This window comes from Nymphaea colorata, chromosome 5 (genome assembly GCF_008831285.2).
Source record: "Nymphaea colorata isolate Beijing-Zhang1983 chromosome 5, ASM883128v2, whole genome shotgun sequence".
NCBI lineage: Eukaryota > Viridiplantae > Streptophyta > Magnoliopsida > Nymphaeales > Nymphaeaceae > Nymphaea > Nymphaea colorata.
Genome location: NC_045142.1, coordinates 21,811,556 through 21,837,900, shown reverse-complemented (window position 1 = coordinate 21,837,900; position 26,345 = coordinate 21,811,556). Strand labels below are relative to the sequence as shown.

Sequence of the window (26,345 nt, the reverse complement as noted above, 5' to 3'; positions counted from 1 at the left end):
CGATCCATTGCCGGTAACAACAACTCTCCGAACAAAATTGAAGTGTAATTTAAAAATCTTAAACGCATACTTTAAAAAGCGTCGAAAGCGGAGGTCGGCGGCACGAGCCCTCCCCCAACAATACGGGTTGCCGTCAAGTTACCGTCCCCACAGCACGTTCCCCGGAACTCATCGGCCGTTACCGTCAACTAACGCTGTTGATCTGCCACACCATTCTCGCCTATATATCCTCTCCTCATCCGTCCCATTTTTCTGCAACTCCCAACCCCCCAACTCAGTAGAGAGAGAGAGAGAGAGAGAGAGAGGGTACTGGTGAAAACTGAGGAGGAGGAATATGGATCTGGCGGTGGTGGAGAAGGCGCTGCTGGGGCTGTTCGTGGCGGCGGTGGTGGCGGTGGTGGTGTCGAGGCTGCGGGGGAAGCGGTTCCGGCTGCCACCGGGCCCCATTCCGGTGCCCATCTTCGGGAACTGGCTGCAGGTCGGGGACGACCTCAACCACCGGAACCTGACTCAGCTGGCCCGCCGCTTCGGAGACATCTTCCTCCTCCGCATGGGCCAGCGCAACCTGGTCGTCGTCTCCTCGCCGGAGCTCGCCAAGGAGGTACTCCACACCCAGGGCGTCGAGTTCGGCTCCCGCACCCGCAACGTCGTCTTCGACATCTTCACGGGGAAGGGGCAGGACATGGTGTTCACCGTCTACGGAGAGCACTGGCGCAAGATGCGGCGGATCATGACGGTGCCCTTCTTCACCAACAAGGTGGTGCAGCAGTACAGGGGAGGGTGGGAGGACGAGGCGGCGCGGGTGGTGGAGGACATGAGGTCCAACCCCAAGGCGGCGACGGAGGGGGTGGTGCTCCGCCGCCGGCTGCAGCTGATGATGTACAACAACATGTACAGGATCATGTTCGACCGGCGGTTCGAGTCGGAGGACGACCCGCTGTTCGTGCGGCTTAAGGCGCTGAACGGGGAGAGGAGCAGGCTGGCGCAGAGCTTCGAGTACAACTACGGCGACTTCATTCCGGTGCTCCGGCCGTTCCTCCGGGGTTACCTCAGGTTGTGTAAGGAGATCAAGGAGACGAGGCTCAAGCTCTTCAAGGACTTCTTCGTCGAGGAAAGGAAGTAAGCTTCTTCCTCTATCCCTCCAGATTTTTCCTTCTCGTTTTCAGCCGTCTGTTTCTTTCTGACGGCCTCTTCCTGTTGTTGATATGGTGCACGAGAAAAAGTGGTTAATTTACAACTTTAAAAAACGCTTTTTAAAATTTTAAGTCGTTAATTCCGGATAAGTGGGAGAGAGTGATTAATTTATAACTTTTAAAAAGACTTTTTAAAACTTTTAAGTCGTTAATTTCTGAATGAATGGGAGAAAGTGCTTCAGGGTTTTCTGTGTGAAATTAAAAAAATGTATGGCTTCGATAATAGTAAAAATAATTTCCTCGAAATTAGAGTCAGTTATAGGGAAACCTGAAAGTTTGTCGTTTTCCATGTGGTTCCTATTTCAAGAAGAAAAAAATAAATGTTGTTATCTTATCTTGCCCCAGTTTGGTTGGTAGTCGTCTGAAGAAGTTGAGAAGATTCCAGTGTCCGACCCAGTTTTAGAGTTATGGGCAAAGTAGTACCTTTTTCTGGATATGGGAAGCCGAAAAATAACATTTGGAAATGGAAAGCGGTTGTCAATCTACTACATGCTAGGTCATATTTTAAGAGAGACATAAGTTTTGTATTATAAATAAAAATAATCATTTGCGCGTTAATTGTAAGTTGTTAGTAGATTCAATTTAAGGTTAATATGATAGTTCTTAATAAGACACCTTGTAAGTTTGTTAGTTTGTCTTAGCTTCCAAACTATACTAAATATTATTATTAGTAAATAACTTATATTTGTGATATTTTTGGTATTAATGCTACAAAGCATTTCAAGAAAAACCTAATTGTATTAGTAAAATTAAGCGTACTTCTTAGAATTACCTTTTAAAAGGTAAAATAATAAATTTTTACAACCTTAATAGTTATATTAAAAAGTAATCTCCATTAACGACTTAGTTTGGTTAAAAAATAAAAAATTATCGCTAACAAACAAAGATGATTTGTAAAATTTTTCACGGGTTGAGATCTTTCTTAAGTAAGTAAGTAATACTAATTGGTGTTGAATGAAAACTTTGGACTGCAGGAAGCTCGCCAGCACGATGGGCTCTTCCCAAAGCTCATCGGGAGAACTTAAATGTGCCATCGATCACATCCTCGACGCCCAGAACAAGGGAGAGATCAACGAAGACAACGTCTTGTACATAGTCGAGAATATCAACGTTGCGGGTACATTACTTTGGATCCTTTTCCAGTAAATATTAACCGGATTCCTATTTAGATCAGATATAATTTTAAAATTATATCTTATACTGAATATTTATAATGTGGTTGTGGATTCGATTTCAAAGTCAGATTCACATCAGACTGCAGATTTCTTCATTCGAATTTGAATATGAATTCAAATCTGAATATATAGATTTCTCTCAAAAGCAGATATAGTAAAGTAGCTCGCACTAGTTCAAATATCAAAGGCGCCTGTCCTGTCCCTTCTATGAAGAGACACATGCCACCGCCATTGGCTTGAGGTTTCAAGGGTATTTTTGTCATTTCAAGCATCTAAACATGTTAATGTCAAGACACACAACCATTCTTCTTTTTTTTTTTTTTTAACTCAGGAAAAAGTTTTTCATTTTTTTTTTAATAAAGGTTCCACCGCCTTTTAAGAAAGACTATTGGCCCCCCTTCCTGTGCCTATCCATTAGGCTCACAAAGCATTAGTCGCAACTTCAAGATTCAAACATGGAGTCAGACCACCTTGTCACTTAATAAACTATCACTCTTTCAGATTTTATTCGAATTCAAGAAATATTAGGTCAAAATGCAACACGCTATTGTGTTTTATCTGGACATAAAAAACATAGCCATCAAGAGGGGCATAACTTCACATTTTTCAGCATTAAATTGACCAATCATTTGTTGAAATTTTCAGCGATTGAGACGACGTTGTGGTCAATAGAGTGGGGGATCGCCGAGCTGGTGAACCATCCCGAGATCCAAAGAAAGCTCCGGCACGAGCTGGACACAGTGCTAGGTCCGGGTGTCCAAATTACCGAGCCAGACATGGCCAAGCTGCCATACCTTCAAGCAGTGATCAAGGAAACCCTCCGGCTCCGCATGGCTATCCCCTTGCTTGTTCCTCACATGAACCTCCATGACGCCAAGCTCAACGGCTACGACATTCCGGCGGAGAGCAAGATCCTGGTCAATGCGTGGTTCCTCGCAAACAACTCGGACCATTGGAAGAAGCCGGAGGAGTTCCGGCCAGAGCGGTTCTTGGAGGAGGAAGCGAAGGTTGAAGCGAACGGCAATGACTTCCGGTACCTGCCCTTCGGCGTCGGCCGACGGAGCTGCCCCGGCATCATACTGGCGTTGCCTATACTCGGCATCACGATCGGCAGGCTGGTCCAGAACTTCGAGCTGCTGCCGCCGCCTGGGCAGAGCAAGGTAGATGTGAGTGAGAAGGGAGGCCAGTTTAGCTTGCACATATTGAAGCATTCTACTGTTGTATTGAGGCCTAGGGTTTTCTAGATCTTCCATTCTTTTTCTTTCTCTCTTCCTCTTGTGTTCTTATTTGAAAGTTTAAAATGCTTATTTTCTTGAGGATTTGGAGAATGTAAGGGGGAAAATAAAAGGGATGATGCTCTAAAGATGAAATTGATATGCCTTTTTTCTTTTGGTTGTGTTTCAAAGATGAGACTCCAAAAGGCTGTTTGATATTAGGACTGATACCACAGTATTTGATGAATTTATCTCAAAATTGGGGTAGATTCATAAGACACTTTGTTCAAATATTACACAAAAATCTCCTCTCTTTGTTTTAAAGGTTTTAAAGCAATTCATGAAACATCTCAATTTTGTTTTTAATCCCAAACAGTCCTTGAGAAAATTGCAAATTCTTGAATCAACAAAGAAGACTATAAAGAAAAAAATAACAAGCCATTTAACTGATTTTATTAGAATTGACAGATTTATAATGATAATTACAACATTGGTTTATGTATATAGAAGTGTAAAAAGATTGTTTTCGGTGGGGATGTACAATGAGCGAGTCTAGCTCAAGCTCGACTCAAGTCACATACAGCTCGGCTTGAGCTTGACACAAGCTTTATGAGGTGAGCTCGAGCTCAACTCATTTAAACTTGTGTTCGGTAATATATTTTATGTTTAAAATATTTCATATTTTCATTTATGCCATTTTAAGTTTTTGAAACTACAAAAATAAGTATTAGTGTTAAAAAAGCCTAATCGAGTTTACTCTGAGTCAAGGAACTCACTCGTTGACGAACTCAAGTTATTAGTTAATCACAACTTGATATGAGTCGAGCTCGAGTCAAGTTTAATCGAGTGAGTTCGAGTCGAACTTGAGTTGGCTCCACTAGTCTAACATCAAAAAAAAAAATCCACTTTCAACTTGGGTCTTAAAAGATAAACATTTTTTTCGGCTTTTTGCCCAACTGTTAAATTCTCATAGTCACGTTAACCATAACTATGTTAAGAGAATGAATGAAAGGATTAAAGTTAACACGCGAGGGTGTGTTTTTCTCTTGTTTGAAGGTACTTAGTATTTATTTAAAGGTATTTTGATCTCTGTCAAAAAAGGTAAATTTTCAATTTTTTTTTTCAATAATGTCCTTATAGGGGTCTCCTTTGATTTTTCTTTTCGTAGATTGAGGGCACTTTTGTCTTTTATCCCCTAGCATTGGGTTGAATATGTGGTAATAGATCCAAGGTGCCCATGGACTCAATCCCCTTTGCGCCCTTGGCACTAAATTTAATTTGAGCAAATTTCGCTTGGGAAAAGAGAGCGATGTGACCGTTTGTCAAGGAATAACAAACAATTTTATAAATCTGGCTCAAAGATTTAGGTAGATTGACTTTAATATTTTAAACAATTTGTTATTATTTTTATTGCCAAACAATAATTTAATTAATTTAGTTGCATTTTAGTAGGGTACAAACTTGTGGTTAGTAATCTAGCATACACATGGGCATCGGCCAAACCCGATAAGAGTTAGGCTCGGAGCAGCTTGACGTTCGAAACCTGAACTTGGGCCCAGCTTGATATTAAAATTAAAAAATATATTTTAAATACAAAATAAAAATTTGTGAATATAAAATGTTTTTTAATAATAAAATATATATTGTTATTAAAAAATGAGTTCGTTGACACATCCCTTTCTATGTTGATAGTGATAATGTTGTTTGGCCCTCTAACTGGTCCTCTCGGGTATTTTGTCCAAAAACAACCACATATGTAAATGCAAAATGTGAAAAAGTTAACACCTTAGACAAAAAAAAAAAAAATCCACTAAACTAATTAAAGACCGTTAACATTAAAATCCATTACTGAAATCAAAATAGTTCGTATATTATAATAATAAGAATAATAATAATAATAATTGGAAAATTCCAGACCAGTTGAATAAAAAGACAAAAACCAGAAATCTTAAATATGTGTTAAAAGGGATTTAAAACAACTTGTATATAGTAATTATTTTCGCCAATTTGCAATTGATTAAATACCAACATCATTTAGCGTTCTTGGGCGAGAGCCAAGAGAGGAACCAATTAGGAATGTCGATCTGAATTTTAATCAAACTCATATTGATATGAGGTTTGTGTTGGATAGTGACATTGAGCTTTATTCTTCATACTTGCAGTTATGATGTTAAATTATAAAACTGTTTATCACATAAAATGATTTCATTGAACAAAATCAAGGTTTAATTTGTTACCTGCCAAAAAAAATTTCTCTGGCCCTAACCGCTGTTGGGATTCGAGAAATCCTGAAAGGTGGATTATAAAGGTCCGCTTATGTTCATTCATCTAAAGGTTGATCATTAGTGCGCCTACAATAAGCAAACCTGTGTGAATTATTTTTTTACCTTAAATGGGACACCTGCTCAAATCCTTTCGCTACCGAATCCATACAATTGAGACCGATTCTAACAAACATTGCTTAAAAGAACTTAGAACTATTTTTTGACAATATTGCAATGTTATGCATGCTTTGCTACCATTAAACAACTTATATTTTTTTGAATTATTTTCCTTCAATTTCACTTGGATACTTGATCGGTAACGGAGAGCAAGCTTATGATGGTTATTTGACACTTGTACTGGCTCCAAAAAAAAAAAAAAAAAAAAAAGTTACCGGGCCGGCTTAACTCGAGTCACATTTTGCAAGTCCGATTTCCCTTGACTTATATATATTTAAAACTCATTTTTTCATAATTTTATTTTTTTAAATAAATAATTTTTCTTTTTATTTTCATTTAAAGATAATGTTTAAATTAATAGAAAGCGGCACCTTCTCTCCGATACGGAGTCGTGTCCCTGTGACGGACAATCTTACAAAGCTAGCGTAGCTTTTCGCACTTCTTTCTCATCTCTGGGATAAACAAACTCTCAATCTCACTCCAGACTCGGAAGCCATTGAACAGAAGGGACGAGAGAGAAAGAAATGTCTTATGTTCCTCCCCACCTCAGAAATGGCGCTCTCCCTCGCCCGCTGGCCTCCTCCAACAACTCCAATAGGCCGAAGCCGCCTCCTGACTACAATGACAAGGCCCTCTCCCCCGGACCACGATTATCCAGGCCGTCGCCGGCCTCCCCCCGGGCAAAAATGCTGATCCGTCTTTAGGCCGGAGAGCCATCAATGGATTCTCCACGCTGGAGCCCGTCTTCCCGCAATGGCAGCCGTCGGAAAGAGTCCTTCGCATGACGGCGGAGCAGGTCGGGTCTTCGTCTTGATGGTTTTATTTTGAATTTCTTGGTCATTTTGGTTCTTTTATGTGGGAGATTTTTTGGTGGTCAAAGAACCCGAGTGTGTTTTCTGGGGTTATTGCTTGTTGGAGGTGCAGATTGCGTGATTTCTTGAACAATGGGTCGTGTCTTTTCAGCTGTTCGAGTGTTTGAGAGAGAAAAAGACGAGATATGGCATTTAATATCGCGTTTTTAGCTTAGATAAACGTATCGATTTTGGGCATCTTTAATGAATTTGTATTTCGGGTTTCTGTTGGAGGATCGAATGAAAATGGGAAGAAGGATGGTTCCCATGCTGTTTTTACTTAAGTGATCGGGTTCTTTGTTTTTTGTACATCCAGAAATCGAGCATGACTATCTTGTTTCCTGTTGTTATTTGTGAATGGTTCGTGTTCTTCAATGAGTTTTTCATTTTCTATAGTTGAAGTGTTGGTCTTGGGGTTCGAAGCACTGAGAAGTATTCTTATTGCGGATCATGTGCTATTGGTTCTTCATAGACGAGCATTACTCAAGGATTACGTCCTTGATTAAGCGGTTATAGTGAACGGTGCTAGGTTTCTTTAGGCGTTGGGTCAAGGCTGAAATGATAATGAGGTGGGTACAATGGTGACTACTTGTGTTAGAGGTCCATGGAGAGGGAGGTTGTGAAGCCAAGTAAGTTCTGGATCAATTCTGGACTCTTTGTGTTTAGTTCCTGCCTTGTTAAGGATGTTCGTTCATGTCTGCAGCTTAGTGCGGAGCTCCATTGGTGTGACAAATGCATAACGAAACTCTCATGAAGCTGATTCACCTATCTGAAAATGCAAGTGCAGGCCAGTGGCCGTATTGTTAGAACTCTGATGTATGCATGCTCGGATATTGCATGAATATTGCTGATGCGATTACTCTAGAACATGTCTCACCATCACTTAGCTCAACTTGTTCCACATTTGATGAAAAGTTGCAGTTGAATTGGGTTATAGGATATTGATGTTTCTTTGGTTCTTCTGCATTGAGAAGCTGCCGATCTTTCACTCTTAACCAGTTCATTGCTAACTTTATTGTTTTATTACCTTCAAATCGCGATAGCATCCATTAATTCTAGATTCCCATAATTTAATTGTTTTTCAATTGAAACAGCCATTAATGTTATGTAAGCAACAGTTTGATGCTTTTTGTTTATTTGAAGTTCATGATCACTGCATCAAACTTATATAGAATACCAGAAAAATCCAAAAAGATTCAGTAATTCACGTTTCTAACAAACTGCAAGCAGTATTGTACTTCCATTCCTGGAAAGAAAGTCTGTCAAAACAGGCGTATGTGTTTCAAGTTTCAACCATTCTCACAAATATCACCATTTTTTTCAAAATATTGCATGAATGAGGGAAGAATAAGGAAAAATGAAAAGGAGGTGAAAAATATCACAATCTTTTGCAGAAACTGCCAAAACAATATTATTATGAAAATATGGACTATCGTATATTTTATCACAATATTTTCACGAGTTCAAGAAACATGTTTAATGTATTTTAATTTCCTTGAGTTTCTTTTAACATTTTAGTGCCTAAAATTTATCAATGTCTTTGTAAAAAATAAAAAAGCAGAAAATCCGTAACTTCATAAATTTTAATGATTTTAATATGATTTTGGAATTTTGGAATTCATGAGTTTTCTCGAAAAAATCAAACTTTCTGACTAATAACCAAGAAAAATGTCTCTGTTAAACCCCTGACAATGCTTTTTATAACAACGGTTTCAAGTTTCAACTTATCTGTTTTTCCTTTTTTCATTTCCGCATTTGAAATGGTTTTGAAATTTTAATCTCCCTTGAAGCATCTGCCAATGCACCCTTTTTCCTTCATCAGATTGAAGATGTTAGATTGCGGTTAAATGTTGATGTGACGATTCCTCCAGACACTGCTCCTGCTCCTGCACCAATAGAATCATTCGCTGACATGGTACATTGATGCTAACCTTATTATGTATTTCTTTAATGAATAGATTTTAATATTTTTTCCTAATATCAGAATTATTCTTTTTCTGTTTGGTTAAATGTTATTTAGTGCTTAAATCCAAGCATTATGAAGGACGTGGCGTTTCATGATTATACTAGGCCAACTCCTATTCAGGCACAAGCTATGCCAATTGCTCTAAGTGGGAGGGACCTCTTGGGCTGTGCTGAAACTGGTAGTGGAAAAACAGCTGCGTTTGCTATACCCATGATTCAGGTATCCTATGGTTGCCTTTCTATTGCTTGTAGGCTGTGCAGGTTATATACCCTTTTCACTGTCTAGCAGTCTGCCATGGGCTTTCAATGAGCTTGAAAATATCATTAAGCATTTTCATTTGTACCTCAAAATGAAAAAAATAAGATCTCCTAGGAATATAAAGTCTCACTTCTGCTTACAGCATTGTTTAGCTCAATCACCTATTCGGCAAGGCGATGGACCTCTGGCACTGGTGTTAGCTCCTACAAGAGAACTTGCTCAACAAATAGAAAAAGAGGTCAGTGAACTCTATTCTTATTATGAAGCATGAACTTAATTTCCTTAATCATGCAGGTACTATAGATCATCAGCATAGATCATGATATCAGAAAAAAAAAATGATGTCATGCATGTTTGACATTTCTTCCTCTTGGCCCTTTGGCTCCTCGAGAGGAATTTGTATGCATGAGCATCTATGTGGTTTCATATTGCTTTTATGCATCCTTCACAAACCTTGGGACTGAATTTTGTTCCTTCTCCCAGTGTGGCACTAGAAGTTCGTTTGCATTTTCTTCTCCATGGTCTTTGCGTTTTATAGTTATTATGTAAGTTTGGTCAACGGTGGACTGTAAAGAACTCTCTCAGATACTGTTTTGTTGCATGAACTTAATCTAGTTCAATAGCATTTAATGTTGAAGCCTGAGTGTTTGGAAAGTCCACATTATATACCGCCTTCTATAATTACATCCAACCGTTCAAGAATCGGATTTTATTAGAAATTTGACAAACCTGATTTGCTTCTGCATTTGTGGCTTTTTCCTGTGTCCTTTTCAGGTCAAGGCCTTCAGCAGATCGTTGGACTCTTTCAGAACTGCTATAGTTGTTGGAGGAACAAACATATCAGAGCAGGTGACTTTCCATTGTTAACTCTAGGATGGTCCTCACATTCATGTGGTCTGTCAGTGATTTTCTCTTTCTTTATGTGGCTAATTGCTTTTGTCATGACTTTCTGTCCATCAAGTTTCTAAGCTTGCTTTCACTACTACACAGGACTTGGTCGGAATATGCACTAGGATTTGAATAACTTTATTTGTTGCGGAAAAAGTCCTTTTGTTTTTGTTTTCATTTTGGTTGGTTTATGTTTATTGACAGAGATCGGAACTGCGAGCAGGTGTTCATATTGTGGTTGCAACACCTGGACGGTTTATTGATCATTTGCAGCAAGGAAACAGCTGTCTCTCCAGAATTTCATTTGTCGTTTTGGATGAGGCTGATAGGATGCTGGATATGGGTTTTGAACCACAGATAAAAGAGGTCAATCAGCATCTTGTGACCCTGAAAAATTATCATTAATCCTTCTAATCGGTTTTCACTTTCTTTTGTTTATCCTGTCCAAGCATTTGACTTGCTTTATAGTTCACATGGCATGATATGCTATTTCCCCGCAGATGTTACTTATTGCACCTATAAATTCTTGAATACATTGAGAGTCGAATAATGGTTTGGCACAAAAGTTACTTTGCCACTTGAAAACCATGAAAGCCAGAAGATAGTCTCGCTTAAAGTTAAATGCTGTGCCTTGGTACATCGAGAAGGGAATTGCACACTGATAGTTTATCATATTAGCTTTGTATTTATTTTCGTAAAAATTTGCATTGCCTCTTTATAATTTCTTTTGCATGCAGATATTGCAATTTTTGAAGTTACATACTGTGTTTTCATCCTCAGTGAAGTTCATCTTGTCCAATATGGTTACAGATCATGCAAAATCTCCCAAAAAAGCATCAGACACTTTTGTTCAGTGCGACCATGCCTGTGGAGATTGAATCCCTTGCGCAGGTGATGTCCTTTACAATGTCATTGTCCTCATTAAGTTCATAACCTGCTAATATCATGAGATGGTTGATAGCCTTAAATTTTTGTCCACACATTCATGTTTGACAAACTAACTGTCAGCCATGCCTTCACAATCATTCCATGCACGCTTTGATCCAGGATAAGAGTTTGTTATTTTCATAGTTTTATTACGTTAGCTTCTCATTATCGAGGTTTGCCTATTTGTTCTTTACTGATCTGGAACAAAAGCCTTACCAGCCAGTCTGATCCGATCTTCAAAACTCTCTCATCCTGATGCTATTCCAATGAAAGATGGTTTTTTGATTCTGCTTTAGGTAGACTGGTTTGTTAGTTATCCTTGTGCTACTGTCATCCCTGGTGTTTTATATGTATTGCACATGTTCTCTTTTCATCTTAGGCTGTCTCTGGGGGCTGAACTTGAGATGGAGACAATAATGGAGGAGATGCGGATGGGGTGGATTTGTCCTCATTCTTCTCTGCAGTAGCTGAAATTGGTTCATCTTCATTCCCATCTGCCAAGTCCATGTGCCAAACAGATCAGAAAATATGTGGCAGATGGAAGGCATTAAGTACTCGTTAAATTGTCGTGAAATCCTCTTCTCCTTTCCCATTGGCAGTTTCCAAACCATGACATAGGTGATAGGGCCAACTTTCTGTGCAAAATTTTAAGTAGACATAAATTGATTCAGTGCTATTTATTGATTCTCTAATGCACTGAAAGGCTATGGGATGCCTGCAAACTAATGATGTTCATACAGCATCTTGTTGGAGGTAGCTTTTGGGCCCTCGGGGATCAAGATCAATAGGAGCCACAATATCATATCCACTAAATTTGTTTCATGGTGGAATTTCCCATTATAATTGTTGCAGTTGTTCGTACTTCGGTTGACTACATTCTTCTTGCATTAGCATAAGGATGTGATTCCTGTTCCATAGTGTTTTTCTGCTGCTAACCTTATCAGCCTTGAAAAGGATGTGGTTTCCTGTTCCATACTGTTTATTTCTTCTGCCAACCTTATCAGCCTTCAAGGTGTTTAGTTTCTGTAAAGGAATACTCTCTTGTCATTGGAGAAATTGGTACACCTTTTTCTGAGTCCTGGTTTTGACAACTGTACCTGGTATTGGCACCTGAAAATCAAACTTGGTTTGCCACCTGGCTAGATCATGGGCACCACTAATAAATGAGATCCCTAGTTAAAAAAGGCATATTGCTTCTATCTCAATGGATATAGGCTTGTGGTTTGGTTGACCTTCTATCTGCGATGCCTGTTCATCAAGCTGCTATCTGTATGTATACCTGTAGATTTGTTGTCATGTTTAGGATCATGTTTCAAGCCCCGACTCCTTTACTTCCTGGTTAAACTGATAAATTGTTTGTTCATTTATTTCTATCATCGACTTTTGTTTTTTATCATGTTTCACTGAACAGAATGTGTATGTGGTCAGGAATACCTAAATAAACCCGTCCAAGTAAAGGTGGGAAAAGTAAGTTCTCCAACTATGAATGTGTCTCAAGTGCTGGAGAAGGTTAGCGAGAGTGACAAGGTTAGTGTGTTTAATATCTCAAAGGAAAAAATTTTAACTGTAATTTTTGTTTTAATATTTGTTGTTGTATATTAGGACATTGATTTCCTAATCTAGCATTTTGTAGTTGATGCATCACATGAAAAGTTCTACTTTTCTTGGTCCATTACGATGTCCATGGGTGTAGACGTGAAGCAATCAAGCAATTTAAACCTTGGGTTATGGATACATAGTATGCATTTCTGTGTGTATACTGTATAGTAGGATTATGGGAATAGTTGACAATGCATGGCCGATTTTCTCATAAATAAGGAAAACTGTTAATTTGCTCTAGCAAATACTACGATAAGAATAGCATGGTTGGTTCATCAAATTGAATGGATGACTTCCATTTTGATGTTCTATAACTAGAAAATGTTTACAGTCAACAAAGCGAGCCATCCAACAAGTCTAGTAATAAAGAATATTTTTACTGAACTTCAATAACTCTGATAAAGAGTTATATTTATGGGCTAACAAGGCATGCCAAAATGGCCTTAAAATGAAAAGTTGTTCCAAATTTGGATGGAAACATACATGGGTGGGTTGTCCACACCTGATACTTTGATCATGTCAAGCCATTCCACACGTTTGTCCAGCCATGTCAGCAGATGGGTGGCACCAGATAGAGAAGTCCGAATGTCATAGCTGTTATTAGATAGAGAATTCAGTGAATCAGTATGTTGATAAAAAAAAAGGAAAAGGAAAAAGGGTGTCATTAAGAGAAAAGATGCAATATGAAGGTCATTAAAAGGTCCAGTTATGCTGGAAAATCAAGAATTCTACCAATTAAAGTTCAGATTTTATTTCTAATATTCTTCTCCAAACTCATAAGGAACACAAACTTACTCTTGCTGGCTCTTGCTGCTTTTAATGTTGAAGGTGAGAGGACAAGCTTGACTTAGTCTTTCTCTGCAACTTTTTTCTCATTCTCCGTTCTTTTCTCTCTTTTTGGTTGATATCTACATATCATAATATCTACTACCTATTACTCTTTTACTGTGTTCTTCCTTTGCGCATTTCATTTTTCTTTTTCCCTCAGTTTATCATACATGTTAAATAGGTCACACTTGTTCTAAGTTTCCAACTATGGTTCACGATTATATGGAAGTCCCATAACGGTAGGTAAGAGACCAAGGCTTTGCTGAAATAACTTGTGTAGATTACATCTTGGAAAATTGCAGCATCTCAATTTTCAAGGCTGTTCATTTGGAAAACAAAAAGGCTGATACTTGTTATGTTAGTAAAAACATGTATACTTTAATATGTTAGTAACATGGATATGTAGCCTATGTCCTTGCTGTTTATAAGCAAGGATTCACATAGTCTCATTCTTTTTGCGAATACTATATAGATGAAGGTGCTGTTGATTATGTTGCAAAACCGTAGGCAGTTTCTCAGTGGTGCCCGACCATTCCATGTATGATAAGCGTCATTATTGAGCTATTTTGCCTGACCATGCTGCTTGATATTTTCAACGCTCAAGGTTGCACTTGGAAATTGTTCACTGAACATGAAATGCAAGCAATTTAGTTCTAGTTACTAACTTATTCTTATATGTGCACAAAGTGTCTTTTTATACCATTGTTCCAGTGCACACATACTATTAACAAGTCATGTATCACATTTTTCTTATCAAGCTAATGGTGCTATTTGTCTGCAACTTAAAAGGGCTTCTCCTTACAGTTCTAAATGGTTACTCTGGTGCAGATTGATCGGCTTCTGTCCATGCTTGTGGAGGAGGCATCTCGGGCTGAGAATACTGGACAAACTTTTCCATTAACCATTGTTTTTGTTGAAAGGAAGGTGGGCGAGTCATTGTGGAGGATGTGCATTAGTATTCGAAACACTTATTTATCTGCCATCACCTTTTTTTTAACAGTGTTATAAAGGCATGTTATTGTGTTTTCATGGCTGAAATGTCTATAACCTGTTTACCTTTGGGGCCAACCTTATATATGCCATTGGGTGGAGGCAAAGACAACTGGTGGAAAACATTTATCTCAGCTATATCCATATTTTTTACATTTTCTTGTAAGTGTTTCAATGCATGTTATTTGCCAGTGATTTGGAAGGAGAAAAAAAGTTATGTCTAGAGATAACTCCACAAGTTGTAGTCATATTTGATGAAAGGCCAGCTTGCTGATTGCTATTTGTATATGAAATCAGCAGTGGTAAAAAACTCTGATATAAAATACTTTGTCACATGCAGATAATCTTAAATGAAATGACAGCATTCATTTGATGACTTTAAACCTTAGGTTGCGTTAGGTCAGATCCATGGATCTGATATCCTACGGATCTCAGATGCACGGTGAAACAAACACAGCCTTAGTTCTTTTGTGTTGCCGTTTATTGTGCTTCTTAGTGTCATGATACATCTTGACTGCCCTACTGGGTTAAGAATTTTTTTATCAGCTTGCTTAAAGGGAAATGAGGCCCTAGCAATGGTCTAAGCTTAATTAACTTGTTTAGGAAAGGATCCTACATTAAATCACTTCTGTTTAAGTTGATGCTTGAAGCTGATTTCAGGACTTTAGGAAATCTGTCTATTAAGCAAAGGAGTTGTTTTGTTTTCTGGGGAGATGGGTCTCTCTTTATCTATCTATATGTAGATAGATATATATAATATATAATACATAAATATGCATTCATTGTTTTGTATTCCTTTTTTACCTTTTGTAACATATTTTTGTTCAAGGGCGGATGGTCATATAAAGTGGCCGTCCTTCTAAGTTGTAACTTCTAGCTACTCCCAGAGCTAGAATTCTTGATTTGGAATAGCCAACAGCTAGATTTGATTCACTTTTGGATATATATATATATATATAGGATTTGTGCATTTTTCTGTCTGGGTTTGGATGGCATGACAAATGGTCCAATGCATCACATCCACCTGATGCATTGCATCGGACGGCCATGATTGGATGAAGCTGAAGATGGCTGGAGGATTTCAGCTCATATATATATATATATATATATATATATATATATATATATATATATATATATATATATATATATTCCCCTTTCTCTAAATCTTGACAACTTAGCTTCTCCTTCTACTTCTCCTTATCTTCGTCTTATTAGAGGAGGAAGAAAGGAGAGAGACAGAGTTATGAGTCAAAGTTGCTGAAATTGATACACACGCACACACACTCATATATAGATATATTCTATCCAATCCTATGTATTTCTTTAAGGTCTTTTGGCAGTAGGAACAACATATTACTTTGCCATGTATCTGCCCCGAAGATTGGGGCATATACATGGAACAGTAAGAACCCTGCCATGTCAGACATCAGTCATCACATACTTTCTTCTTAATGTCTTAAATATTTACAAGATTGTAGTATATAGGACTGAATTTCCTATATATATATATATATATATATATATCCCATTGATTTCATTGGGTGTAATTGTCATCTGGATGAAATCCACTGTTGTGGTCCATCCCATCTGTTGAAATCAGATGGACCACAACAGAATTCACTGCAGCCCTCCTGTTTTCTTCCCCTCTATTCCCCTGCAAGCTCTCCTCTTCACCTGTGACCCTCCCCTCTTCTCCCTCCTAGTCCCTCTTGCCCTGCTGTTCTCTTACCACATGACCCTTCCTGTCCCTGCCCCTCTCTTCCCTCTGTGGTTGTCCACCCTGTTGACTCTCTCTCTCTCTCTCCCTCTTCCCCTTGTCCTCTCTTACCCCCATGTGGACTTCTTCCTCGACTTGCATCAGCCTCCATGCCCTTCTTGAACACACCTTGCAAGTGTTTGGGCTGACTAAGTATTTCATTTTGCAGCGTCTAGTTCATGGGAATCTATGGCACATGGGTACTAGTCAAATAGATTAGTACCCTTACAGCCTTACTGAACTGGTAAGGCCTTGAGTTTGGTCAGGGTACTGTCAAAGCTGTACCGGGTACGTTTAACGTACCCATGATGGTACCCATCTAAGTTTCGCTGAGTCCTTTCCTGTCCGAAAATTTAGTCTTCGGTCGGGTGGGGTGCGGCTGCATGTTGATTTCATCCAGGTGCCATCCATTGAAATCTATGACGTTTATATAGTATATACGTATGTGCATATATAAAGTCATTAGTGCCTTCCACTTGTGTGCTTATAATACCTACCTTTAAAATGTCTCTGAGCATTGTAGTCTTGCCTCCCTTAAGGGGGTAAGCACAATAGGCACACAAATTGGAAGACACAGTATACTAAATCCAATTGTTTAGATGCATACAAACTGTATTGAAATATAATGATAAAAAATTATGAACATTAGGTGTTTAGGACTCTATTTTTTATTTTGCAAGGTAATAAATCTAAAGTTGTTAATTTCGAAGACCTTATAAATCTGTATTTTGTTATGTTTTTTTTAAGATCCTGTATATTTGGATATTTTATATCTAAGTATCTATCTATCTATATGGTTGGATTTGTGAAAAACAACACACAGGTTTTGAGAATCTGGGGGGCCAAAAGATAGATAAGTGGGAGGTTAGGTATGATCGACTTGCCAATATGATATGAATCCTTAGGTTGGCCTCCCCAAACGTGCTTGCCAAGCATGCCTTCTAGTGTTCACAATCCTAAGTTCTAACCATATAAATGAATGCAGAAGGCATGAAAATATATGACTAAGAAAACACGAAAATCTGATATCTAGATTCACTTTCGTGAGCTGAAAAGGACTAAGACAGTTAGTTAAAAAGTTTTATGAAATCCAATTCATACATATGATTTTCATGATACGGTTTTTGAATTCTATAAATTTTAGACATTTTTGTATCCACCTATATAGTTGAATATGTGACAGCCAACATTGCTATACACGAGAGGAAGGGAGACACAAGAGGGAATATAAAAGTGGAAGATATGATTGAAAAGGAGACTGAAATCCAATGTCATGTATGGATCATATTTTCTAAGGATTCAACAATCATTTGACATAGGTGTTTTCTAGGTCATAAGACCTGACCTGCTCATTGGTTTTTTTACGAATTTTTTTGGCATACATTTTTTGACATTCCAAATAAAAAAATGCGACTGGATTTTGAAAAGAACTGGTCAAATCAACCACTAGATAGCCTAAAGAAGGCCTCGCTCTCTCTCATTTCTGTTTCTTCATTGCCCCCCCATATATCTTATGCAATTTCTAGAATTTTAGTTCTTATAATAACCTTTTAAGCTATATTCTGTATAGACAAGGTGTGATGAAGTAGCTGAAGCTTTAATAGCAGAAGGGTTGCATGCAGTTTCTCTTCATGGTGGACGCAGTCAAACTGAAAGGGAAGCAGCTCTGCGTGATTTCAGAAATGGATCTTCAAACATTCTGGTACGAAACTTCCTTTTCCCAAGTGAAGTAGACTTCTCAAAATTGTTTTCCTTATTGAATCATGTAAACTGTCTGAAGTTTTGATATAATTTATTGCAATTCAATTATACTTTCAGGTTGCTACAGATGTAGCATCGCGTGGTTTGGATGTCACAGGGGTTGCTCATGTTGTCAATCTTGATCTTCCAAAGGTGTGGTTGCTATCGATTGACATGCATGTTTAATGGTGACCTTTCTGATTGCAGATACTTATGATTTTCATCTCGTAAGTTTCAGTTAATTTAGTGGAAAATGACAAACTGTGCAAGCTGGTGTCATTTTTGAATCTTCAATTAAGCGCTCCTTTGGTTATAGAAAACGTCATAGTTTTTTATAGTTTTTTGGTTCATGAAATATTTTATTTCCCAATTCCACAAGGTTAGATCTCCATACACTTCCTGGTATCCTGCTTTCTTTCTCATATAAATAAATGTAAGCAGATTATAGTGTTAGTTTCAGACTTTCAGTAATTGAGTTTTAGCTTTCTTTTGTGGCAACTTTTTGATAAGAATCATCTTAATGCTGCGTGAAAGGCTTGCAATTTTTGCATTATTTTGAAGTAATTTTTTGACGGACACTTTGTCCCTTTCTAATGAAAGTGGAAGGCTTTCTTGAATTGTCTCTAGTTAAGTACTTGCTCATTTCTACCTTTGCATGCTTGTATAAGTAGTGTTTGAATGGAAAATGGTTTCCTATCGAGTTTCAAAGCGTTTATCCGATTCTTTTGTAGCTAGATACTTGTTAGTTCTTCTCTTTGATTCAATTGCTAAGTTTACCTATTTGATAGACAATGGAGGATTATGTGCATCGGATTGGCAGAACCGGGCGTGCAGGGACTATAGGTCATGCTACTTCCTTTTATACCGACCGTGACATGGTATAATTGTTTCTCTCTTCCTTCTTGTATTTGTTATCCTAGTCATTTATCTCTACATTCATCTTAACAAGATTAAGGCATGTATATTTTATTAACTTGTGGTTTGCTACCAATTGCAGTTTGTTGTGGCACAGATAAGGAAAGGAATTGCAGATGTTGAGTCCGGCAATTCATTGTCATTTGCTACGGGAAAGGTGCAATCTTTTAGAAGTTCATAAAGTTGTTTCAGAAAAACAGTATAATTTTCTCACAACTTCTCTTTTGCTTTTTTGGTTTCATCTCTTTTCATATTTAACAACTTTGTTTTAATCATTCTTTTAATTCAAAGGAATAATTCTATGCAGTCCTGATGTTGTCCAGGACTGATCTCATACACTGATCTCATACACGTAATTGTAATATTTTGATATCTAATACCAAACCGCCGAATGAACTTAGATGCAAGAGGAGGAAAATAGAAGTGGGCTGCACGTCCAAGCAAGAGAGAGATGAAAGAGAGCACCAACCAATGACGTCTGCCTCTTGTTATCATTATATACTAATCACGATTTAGGGTACATCATAAAATACACAAAATAACAATAAGATTTACAAGTATGCACAAACTTAACAGCCCCCCTCAAGTTGTGCATGGGGTTTGATCATGCGCAACTTGTTCTTCAATTCCCAGAAATGGTGCCCTGTGAGTCCCTTGGTAAAAAGATCAACCACTTGTTCAGACGTGGATATATAAGTGGGAACAATCTCATCTTCCGCAACCTTTTGACGAATGAAGTGTTGATCAATCTCTATATGCTTAGTGCGATTATGTAGAACAGGATTGAAGGCAATCTTGATCGCGCTTTGGTTGTCACAAAATACAGATGACTGAGCAATCTGAGCAATGGGAAGAGAAAGTTCCCCAAGCAGATGACGTAACCATGAAGCTTCAGCGGTGCCTGCAGCCATTGCCCTATATTCTGTCTCAGTGCTAGATCTGGCAATTACACGCTGTTTCCTGCTACTCCAACAAATTAGATTGGAATCAAGGAAGAGACAATAATCGGAAACTGATCATCTATCGTTTGGATTACCTGCCCAATCTGCATCAGTATAAGTGGAAATGTTGTGGTCATGCAAAACAGTGGACTGTCTTGTGTAGATGAGTCCATCCCCAAGCGTAGCCTTAAGATAACGCAAAATACGTTTGGTAGCATCCATATGCCCTTCTGCCCAGTCTGCATCAGTATAAGTGGAAATGTTGTGGTCATGCAAAACAGTGGACTGTCTTGTGTAGATGAGTCCATCCCCAAGCGTAGCCTTGAGATAACGCAAAATAGGTTTGGTAGCATCCATATGCCCTTCTGTGGGTGCATGCATAAACTGAAAGACTTGATTCACAACATATACTATGTCTGGGCGTGTAAAAGTAAGATATTGCAACATGCCAACTATACTTCGATAAAAACTAGGATTTGGGTATGCATCACTCCCATCAGATGCATTTAATTTTGTGTTGAGAACACTAGGTGTATTTATGGGCTTGCAACTTGTCATACCTACCCTATCCAAAATATCAAGAGTGTATTTATGTTGTGTAAGAGTTAATGTGCCACCTTTTCTATCAAGCTCAACACCCAAGAAATACCGTAGTTCGCCGAGATCCTTCATCTTGAATTCTTGTTGCAATACCTCCTTAACATGAGATATATGACATGAAGAGTTTCCAGTAAGAACTATGTCATCTACATATATAAGTAGCCAAGTGGTAACTTCACCTGAATGATAGATGAATAAAGAATGATCAAGTGAACTTCTGAGGAAACCAGCCTGTTGTATATGGAGGGAAAAAATCTATCGAACCATGAACTAAATGCTTGCTTAAGCCTGTACAGTGATTTTTGTAATTTGCACACCCATTTGGTTGGATCATTGGAAACATATCCTGGAGGTTGTTCCATATAAACTTCTTCCTTTAGAAAGCCATGAAGAAAAACATTTTTAACATCCAACTGATATAAATTCCAATCATATGAGACGGCAAGAGAGATGATAACCCGGATCGTTCTCATCTTGATGGCTGGACTGAAAGTCTCATCATAATCTTCCCCGTACTGCTGAGTGAAGCCTCTAGCCACGAGTCGAGCCTTATATCTATCAATGCTTCCATTAGGTTTATACTTGAGTTTGTAAACCCATTTTGAGCCTACTACATTCTTACCATTTGGACGAGGAACAATCTCCCATGTTTGACATTCATTTAAGGCAGCCATTTCTTCATTCATGGCCTCGATCCAATGTTTGCTTTTGCACGCTTGCTCATAGCATTTTGGCTCCACCCTTTTGTTCAATTATGTCATGAAGAGCTGAAAATCTAAAGAGAAATTACCATAACTTACCCATCTATCAATAGGGTGCCACACACGTTCTGATCTACGTGGACAAGTAGTGGCAGTTTCTGGATCAACTGGAACTGGTCGTCGATTATACACCATTCCTGAAAACCGATTAGGTGAAGTCATGCTCATGTTGTTGGTCTGAGTAGATGAAGGTATGCTATCCATCTAAGTGTTTGTGGCTGTCTCGGGCTCATCAATAGTTCTTTCACTTTATGCATGGTGTGTATCAGCTCTTTGGTCTAATATTTCAGCATTCAGCCATGAGTCATATACATCATTTCTATCATTAAGTGTTGCATGTGACTCATTTAAATCCTTCAACTTGAGCTCATCAAAAACAACATGTCGTGAAATATGCACACGTCCAGTTTTTGAATTGTAATAGGATTGTAACAGCGATAGCCTTTATAATTTTCTGCATAACCCACAAATCTACACATGACAGCTCGATCTTGAAACTTATTTCTCAAAGAAACATCAACATGAACATAACAGATGCATCCAAAAACACGTAGCTCATAATAATTTGGTTGTTTTTGATGTAAAATAAAGAATGGAGATTTTCCTTCAAGCATGGATAGTGGCAGTCGATTAATAACATGAACAGCAGTATGGAAGGCTTCAGTGCATAAAGTCATGGGCACATCAGTGTTATGCATTATACTGAGAGCACTTTCAACTATGTGCCTATGTTTTCTTTTAGCAATACCATTATGTTGTGGTGTGTGAGGACAGAAAATCTGTCTAGTGATCCCATGATTTAGTAAGTACTCAGTAAATTCATTGGAAATGAACTCACCACCACCATCACATTGGAAATGTACGACATTACTAGAGTATTTGTTTTGGACCAAGGCGTGGAATTGGGTGAACAAGCGGAAAACTTCTGATTTGCTTTTCATGAAGTGGATCCAAGTGTAACGAGAATAAAAATCAATAAAAACAACATAATATTTACTCCCGGAAGAGGAAGAAATAGGAGCAGACCCCCAAACATCAGAATAAATGGTGTCAAATAACTTCGAAGCTCGCTTATTTATTAATTGAAAATGAAGAGCATGGCTTTTACAAATATGACAACTTGAGCACATGCTAGACTCACTGACAGGACTTAGACTGGACTTTTGTAATAGTCCGTCTGCAACAAGACTTTGAATGAAAGACCGTGTCTCGCTTGATATCCTGAAATTGCCTCTTGAGTTGTAGAAATCTCGCTTATGATATTTGAGAATATGTGATAGCAAGTACATTCCACAACTCAAGTGCTGAAAGATCATCATCAACACCCGCCAAAACTTCCTCTGATAGTGTGGAGGTGATATAAGCAACGAGAGATTGATCATGAGCCATCCACATCTCATATTTAGGATTGATTTTTGCAATAATCTTGAACTTGCGCTACAGCATTCTTCACCTCTCGCATAATCCATTCAGGTGGCGCAGGTGTGGTGCCATTGAGATGTCCATAGAGACGGTGACTCTTGATGAACGGAACTATTTGACGTTTTCATGTCAAATAATTGGTATGATTTAGCTTTTGTGAGATGAGTTGGGAGAGGAAATTGGACGACAAGATGTTGGAATTGCGGTGGAGATCCATAAATGCAATAATCAGAAAATAAGAAAAAAATAGAAATTTTGAGATTAGGGTTAGGTGGCTGACGGTAGGACAGATTAGGGTAGACAGTAGGATTAGGGCAGATGGTAGGGTTAGGGCAGACGGTAGGATTAGGGCAGATTAGGGTAGACGATAGGATTAGGGAAGATTAGAGCAGAAAATTTGGGGATTAGGGATTAGGGCAGAAATTTGGGGATTAGGGTAGAAAATAGAGATTTGAAGATTAGGGCAGAAATTAGAGATTCTTACCGAACATTCTCAATGGCAAAACCTGGCTCTGATACCATGTAAGATTTTGATATCTAATACCAAACCACTGAATGAACTTAGATGCAAGAGGAGGAAGAAAGAAGTGGGCTGCACGTCCAAGCAAGAGAGAGATGAAAGAGAGCACCAACCAATGACGTCTGCCTCTTGTTATCATTATATACTAATCATGATTTAGGGTACATCATAAAATACACAAAATAACAATAAGATTTACAAGTATGCCACCGCCCAAGATGTGTTGGGCGTGTGGATCAAATGGGTCGGGTCTGGGTGACCCGATCCATATGTACAAACTTAACAGTAATTAGTGTTTCAGTATGTTCAAAATTCTAAGACAACTGGTTCCTGATAATTTTAGATCACAGTCTTGAGTGATGATTTGACATGCCCTTTGGAAGCATGACATCTGCTCTTTAGGAAGCAATCTACGTGTCTATTCTGTCTGGAAAATTTGACTTGAGAATTGATAATGGCTTAAGTTGTTTTGGTGAGTCTAGTCAGTGCCTACCGAGTTCGTTTGGTGCTAAATAAAGTCCCTGAACCTATTGAATGTTCACAATATGTTCTTTTTCTTGGTTTTATCTCATGTGAGTTAACTTAATTGAATTTTGTAGACTAACATGATGCTTTTATGAAAGAGGGTGAGATGGCCCTCCTATTATCTCGACAATTGGAGATGGTTAAATGCTTTTTGGAGTGGCTAACTTAGTTACTTGCCACTTACTGTGGGAAGATTGCCCTGACAGTCCAGATTCCAGAACCAGAGATTTATAAATGCCCAAACCCTAGGGAAGTGCCTGTAAAAACTATTCCTCATTAAGGACTATGAAATTTCTTGTGATTCACTAATTTCACATGGTTTTAACTTTCTTTCTTTTCTAGTGCTTTGCCAGGACATCAGCCAAACCAACAAATCATTCTTTAAAGGAAAATGGATTTTCTTGCCCTTCATTGTTTTTTCTTCTTTTACCAGGGCATCATTCAGAGCAACACCTTCTCATGTCTCCCTCATTTTTTCCTAATATAATGAGTGACTTATGGAATTGTCCAGGTCGCTAGGAAGAAAGAAAGAGAAATAGCAGCTGCACAGAGGGAAGTGAGGCTTGGAATGTCCAAATTATCGGTAGCTGGAGGTCCTACATCAATAAGTGTTGATGACAAGTACAGATACATGCTGACCCCGGCCAACATGAGAAAAGAGGGTGCAGCAGATGACGCTTGGGATGACTGAGGTGGTTTTTCCTTCACATTTCACATTTAAAACAATCAATGGAAGTCCAGGTTCTGGTTCTGAAGATTAACAAACAGGTAATTACCGGATTTTCAGTTCCCAAGTGGCCAGATTTTCCTGCAATAATTTGCATCTATTCTATTTGAACTGGGCAAAGTGTTTATACTTTCAAGGGAATGCATGACCTGAAATGAGGAACAGATTATCTATTAGATAACAAGTACTAATTATCCTTTGAAAGATATATATAGATACTAATAAAGGTCAATAATACCCATCCATGGAAACTTGTTCTGTTAATACTGACAGGAAATAGTTATGCCGTTAGAAAATCAATAATCAAGTTTCCACCATAATGGAAGAGTTATTGTTGAGTAAATCATTCAAAACGTTCTATAAATTTCAATTTCCAAGTTTCCATGCTTTCTAGTTAGTTGCCTGCATGACTGTCCATTTTATTACAATGGAGTGTAGATCTATGGCCAGATTGGCGAGGATATAGTTCTACACTCATATCTCAATCATGGACCTTCTATACCCTATGGCATCCTAAAATTCAATAATAAATTTTGTACTTGCTAATTTCCATTTACTCTAATACCCATTTCTGTCAAAATGGTCAAACAGAAAGTTTCAGTTACAACAGAAATGGAATAATAGTAGATGAGTAGAGTAACTTATGGATGCCAGGCCCTTGGTTGTAGTTGTGTGATTGTGCTATCCCATCATTCAGAAATTATCGTCATTATACAGATAATCTTCCTGATGTTGGTGTAAAGAAAATATTCGGCCATTGCATTTATTAACAAGTGGCAATGGAATAAAACTGATTTCATTAACCATAACAACAGCAAAAGCATGACAGTCTTTAACAAAAAGTACAACTCATTTCTTGTATCGATATTATCACAGCCAATTGACAAAAGAAAAAAAAAATCCAGTAGCTCTGGAGTAGGTGTAGCTGATATATCTAAAAGAATGTAGTTATTTTCTGAAGTTTGGCCTTTGTGCAATGTTAAGAGTTCAACATATCTGCTCAACTCCATAAATATTCAAGGACTGGAAATATGGTTCAGATTGGTGAAACGACCTCCTTTATTATAGCTTTAAAGTTATTTCCCTGCTACATTCGTCTCCTTTTCATTTCTTGTTCTCTCCAAGTAGTATGAACGTGCTGTCCTAACTTTATGAATTTTAAATACAGGTGCTGATGCTCAATGGGATGCGGTGATGGTCATTTCTGGGTATTACAAGGTGAAGAGTTGAAAGGAATGTTGTAAGTAGACTTGTATCTAGTTTTCCATCGCCAGCAGCATTGACTTGTCTGTATCTACCCTTGGGTCTTTGCGCCGAATTCTTGAAAGTTCTTTCCTTATGTGTGATGTGCATCTATTGTCCGCTGTGAGATGTGATCACATGGTGACATCGTTGTTGACGACAGCACATCAGATGTTGGTGACAATTACGAAAAATACTACAGCTTTAATGCTATATGTTTCAGAATCCGAAAGCATTTTTGGGAGAAAGTGCATTTTTTTTGCAAACCTTGACTAAAATTCTTGTCCATGACAACAGAACATGATTTTGGGTGGTATGGTATCATGATAAAAAAATTGCACAACATTTAAATTTTTGCAATTGTTTGTGCTAGGAATAGCTTGTGTGAGCTGGACCGAGCCGAACCAACATTGTTGATTGAAAATTAACCACTAGTTTTCTTTCATTTCTCATGAATTTCTATTTAATGCTTACTGGCTTATAAATTCCTCCTACCTTTAGTGATTTTTAGATGTTTCCGCTGTTTTTTTACATCTTTTTATGCCCCCAAATCCCAATGAAAACTCAATATTGTTGAATGCAATACTGAAACTTTCTTGAGGAATAATTCAGTTAAGAAAAGGATTCTATCAACGATTATACTTTAACTAATATGAAAAGATCCCCTACCCCTAACATGTCACCAAAAAAAAAAAAAAAAAATTTCTGGGCAGATATTATTATTTTACGTCTAACCATGGTTAGCGCTTACCATGATTATGTTGTCACAAAAATGAGTTCATATAACAAAAAACCATAATTTGTCGTTTATTTTTTATTCTCTCATATCAGCACTAATGTATTTGACGTTATCATCAGAAGTC

The 26,345-nt window shown here is 38.0% G+C and overlaps 2 protein-coding genes across 2 annotated transcripts; both read left to right on the top strand.

The window, feature by feature from the left end:
• Positions 1 to 249: 249 nt before the first annotated feature.
• LOC116254902 (trans-cinnamate 4-monooxygenase-like) lies at positions 250 to 3,756 on the top strand. The gene is made up of 3 exons (XM_031630543.2): positions 250 to 1,119; positions 2,168 to 2,310; positions 3,014 to 3,756. Exons 1-3 carry the CDS (start codon positions 335 to 337, stop codon positions 3,610 to 3,612), a joined length of 1,527 nt encoding a protein of 508 aa, XP_031486403.1. The 5' UTR covers positions 250 to 334; the 3' UTR covers positions 3,613 to 3,756.
• A 2,734-nt stretch (positions 3,757 to 6,490) lies between these two features.
• On the top strand, positions 6,491 to 25,743 carry LOC116255250 (ATP-dependent RNA helicase DBP2-like). The gene is made up of 15 exons (XM_031631024.2): positions 6,491 to 6,819; positions 8,697 to 8,789; positions 8,895 to 9,059; positions 9,241 to 9,336; positions 9,873 to 9,947; positions 10,191 to 10,352; positions 10,797 to 10,877; positions 12,342 to 12,440; positions 14,169 to 14,264; positions 17,660 to 17,791; positions 17,908 to 17,982; positions 18,618 to 18,707; positions 18,827 to 18,901; positions 24,025 to 24,281; positions 25,409 to 25,743. Exons 1-14 carry the CDS (start codon positions 6,805 to 6,807, stop codon positions 24,202 to 24,204), a joined length of 1,434 nt encoding a protein of 477 aa, XP_031486884.2. The 5' UTR covers positions 6,491 to 6,804; the 3' UTR covers positions 24,205 to 24,281; positions 25,409 to 25,743.
• Positions 25,744 to 26,345: the final 602 nt, after the last annotated feature.

Excerpts from the sequence above, each read along its gene's own strand:
- LOC116255250 (XM_031631024.2), top strand. Across the intron at positions 14,265-17,659 it reads TTGTTTTTGTTGAAAGGAAG|ACAAGGTGTGATGAAGTAGC; the intron begins GTGGGCGAGTCA and ends TATTCTGTATAG. Across the intron at positions 17,792-17,907 it reads ATGGATCTTCAAACATTCTG|GTTGCTACAGATGTAGCATC; the intron begins GTACGAAACTTC and ends TTATACTTTCAG.
- LOC116254902 (XM_031630543.2), top strand. The coding sequence starts at position 335 with ATGGATCTGGCGGTGGTGGAGAAGGCGCTGCTGGGGCTGTTCGTGGCG. Across the intron at positions 1,120-2,167 it reads TTCTTCGTCGAGGAAAGGAA|GAAGCTCGCCAGCACGATGG; the intron begins GTAAGCTTCTTC and ends TTTGGACTGCAG. Across the intron at positions 2,311-3,013 it reads CGAGAATATCAACGTTGCGG|CGATTGAGACGACGTTGTGG; the intron begins GTACATTACTTT and ends TGAAATTTTCAG.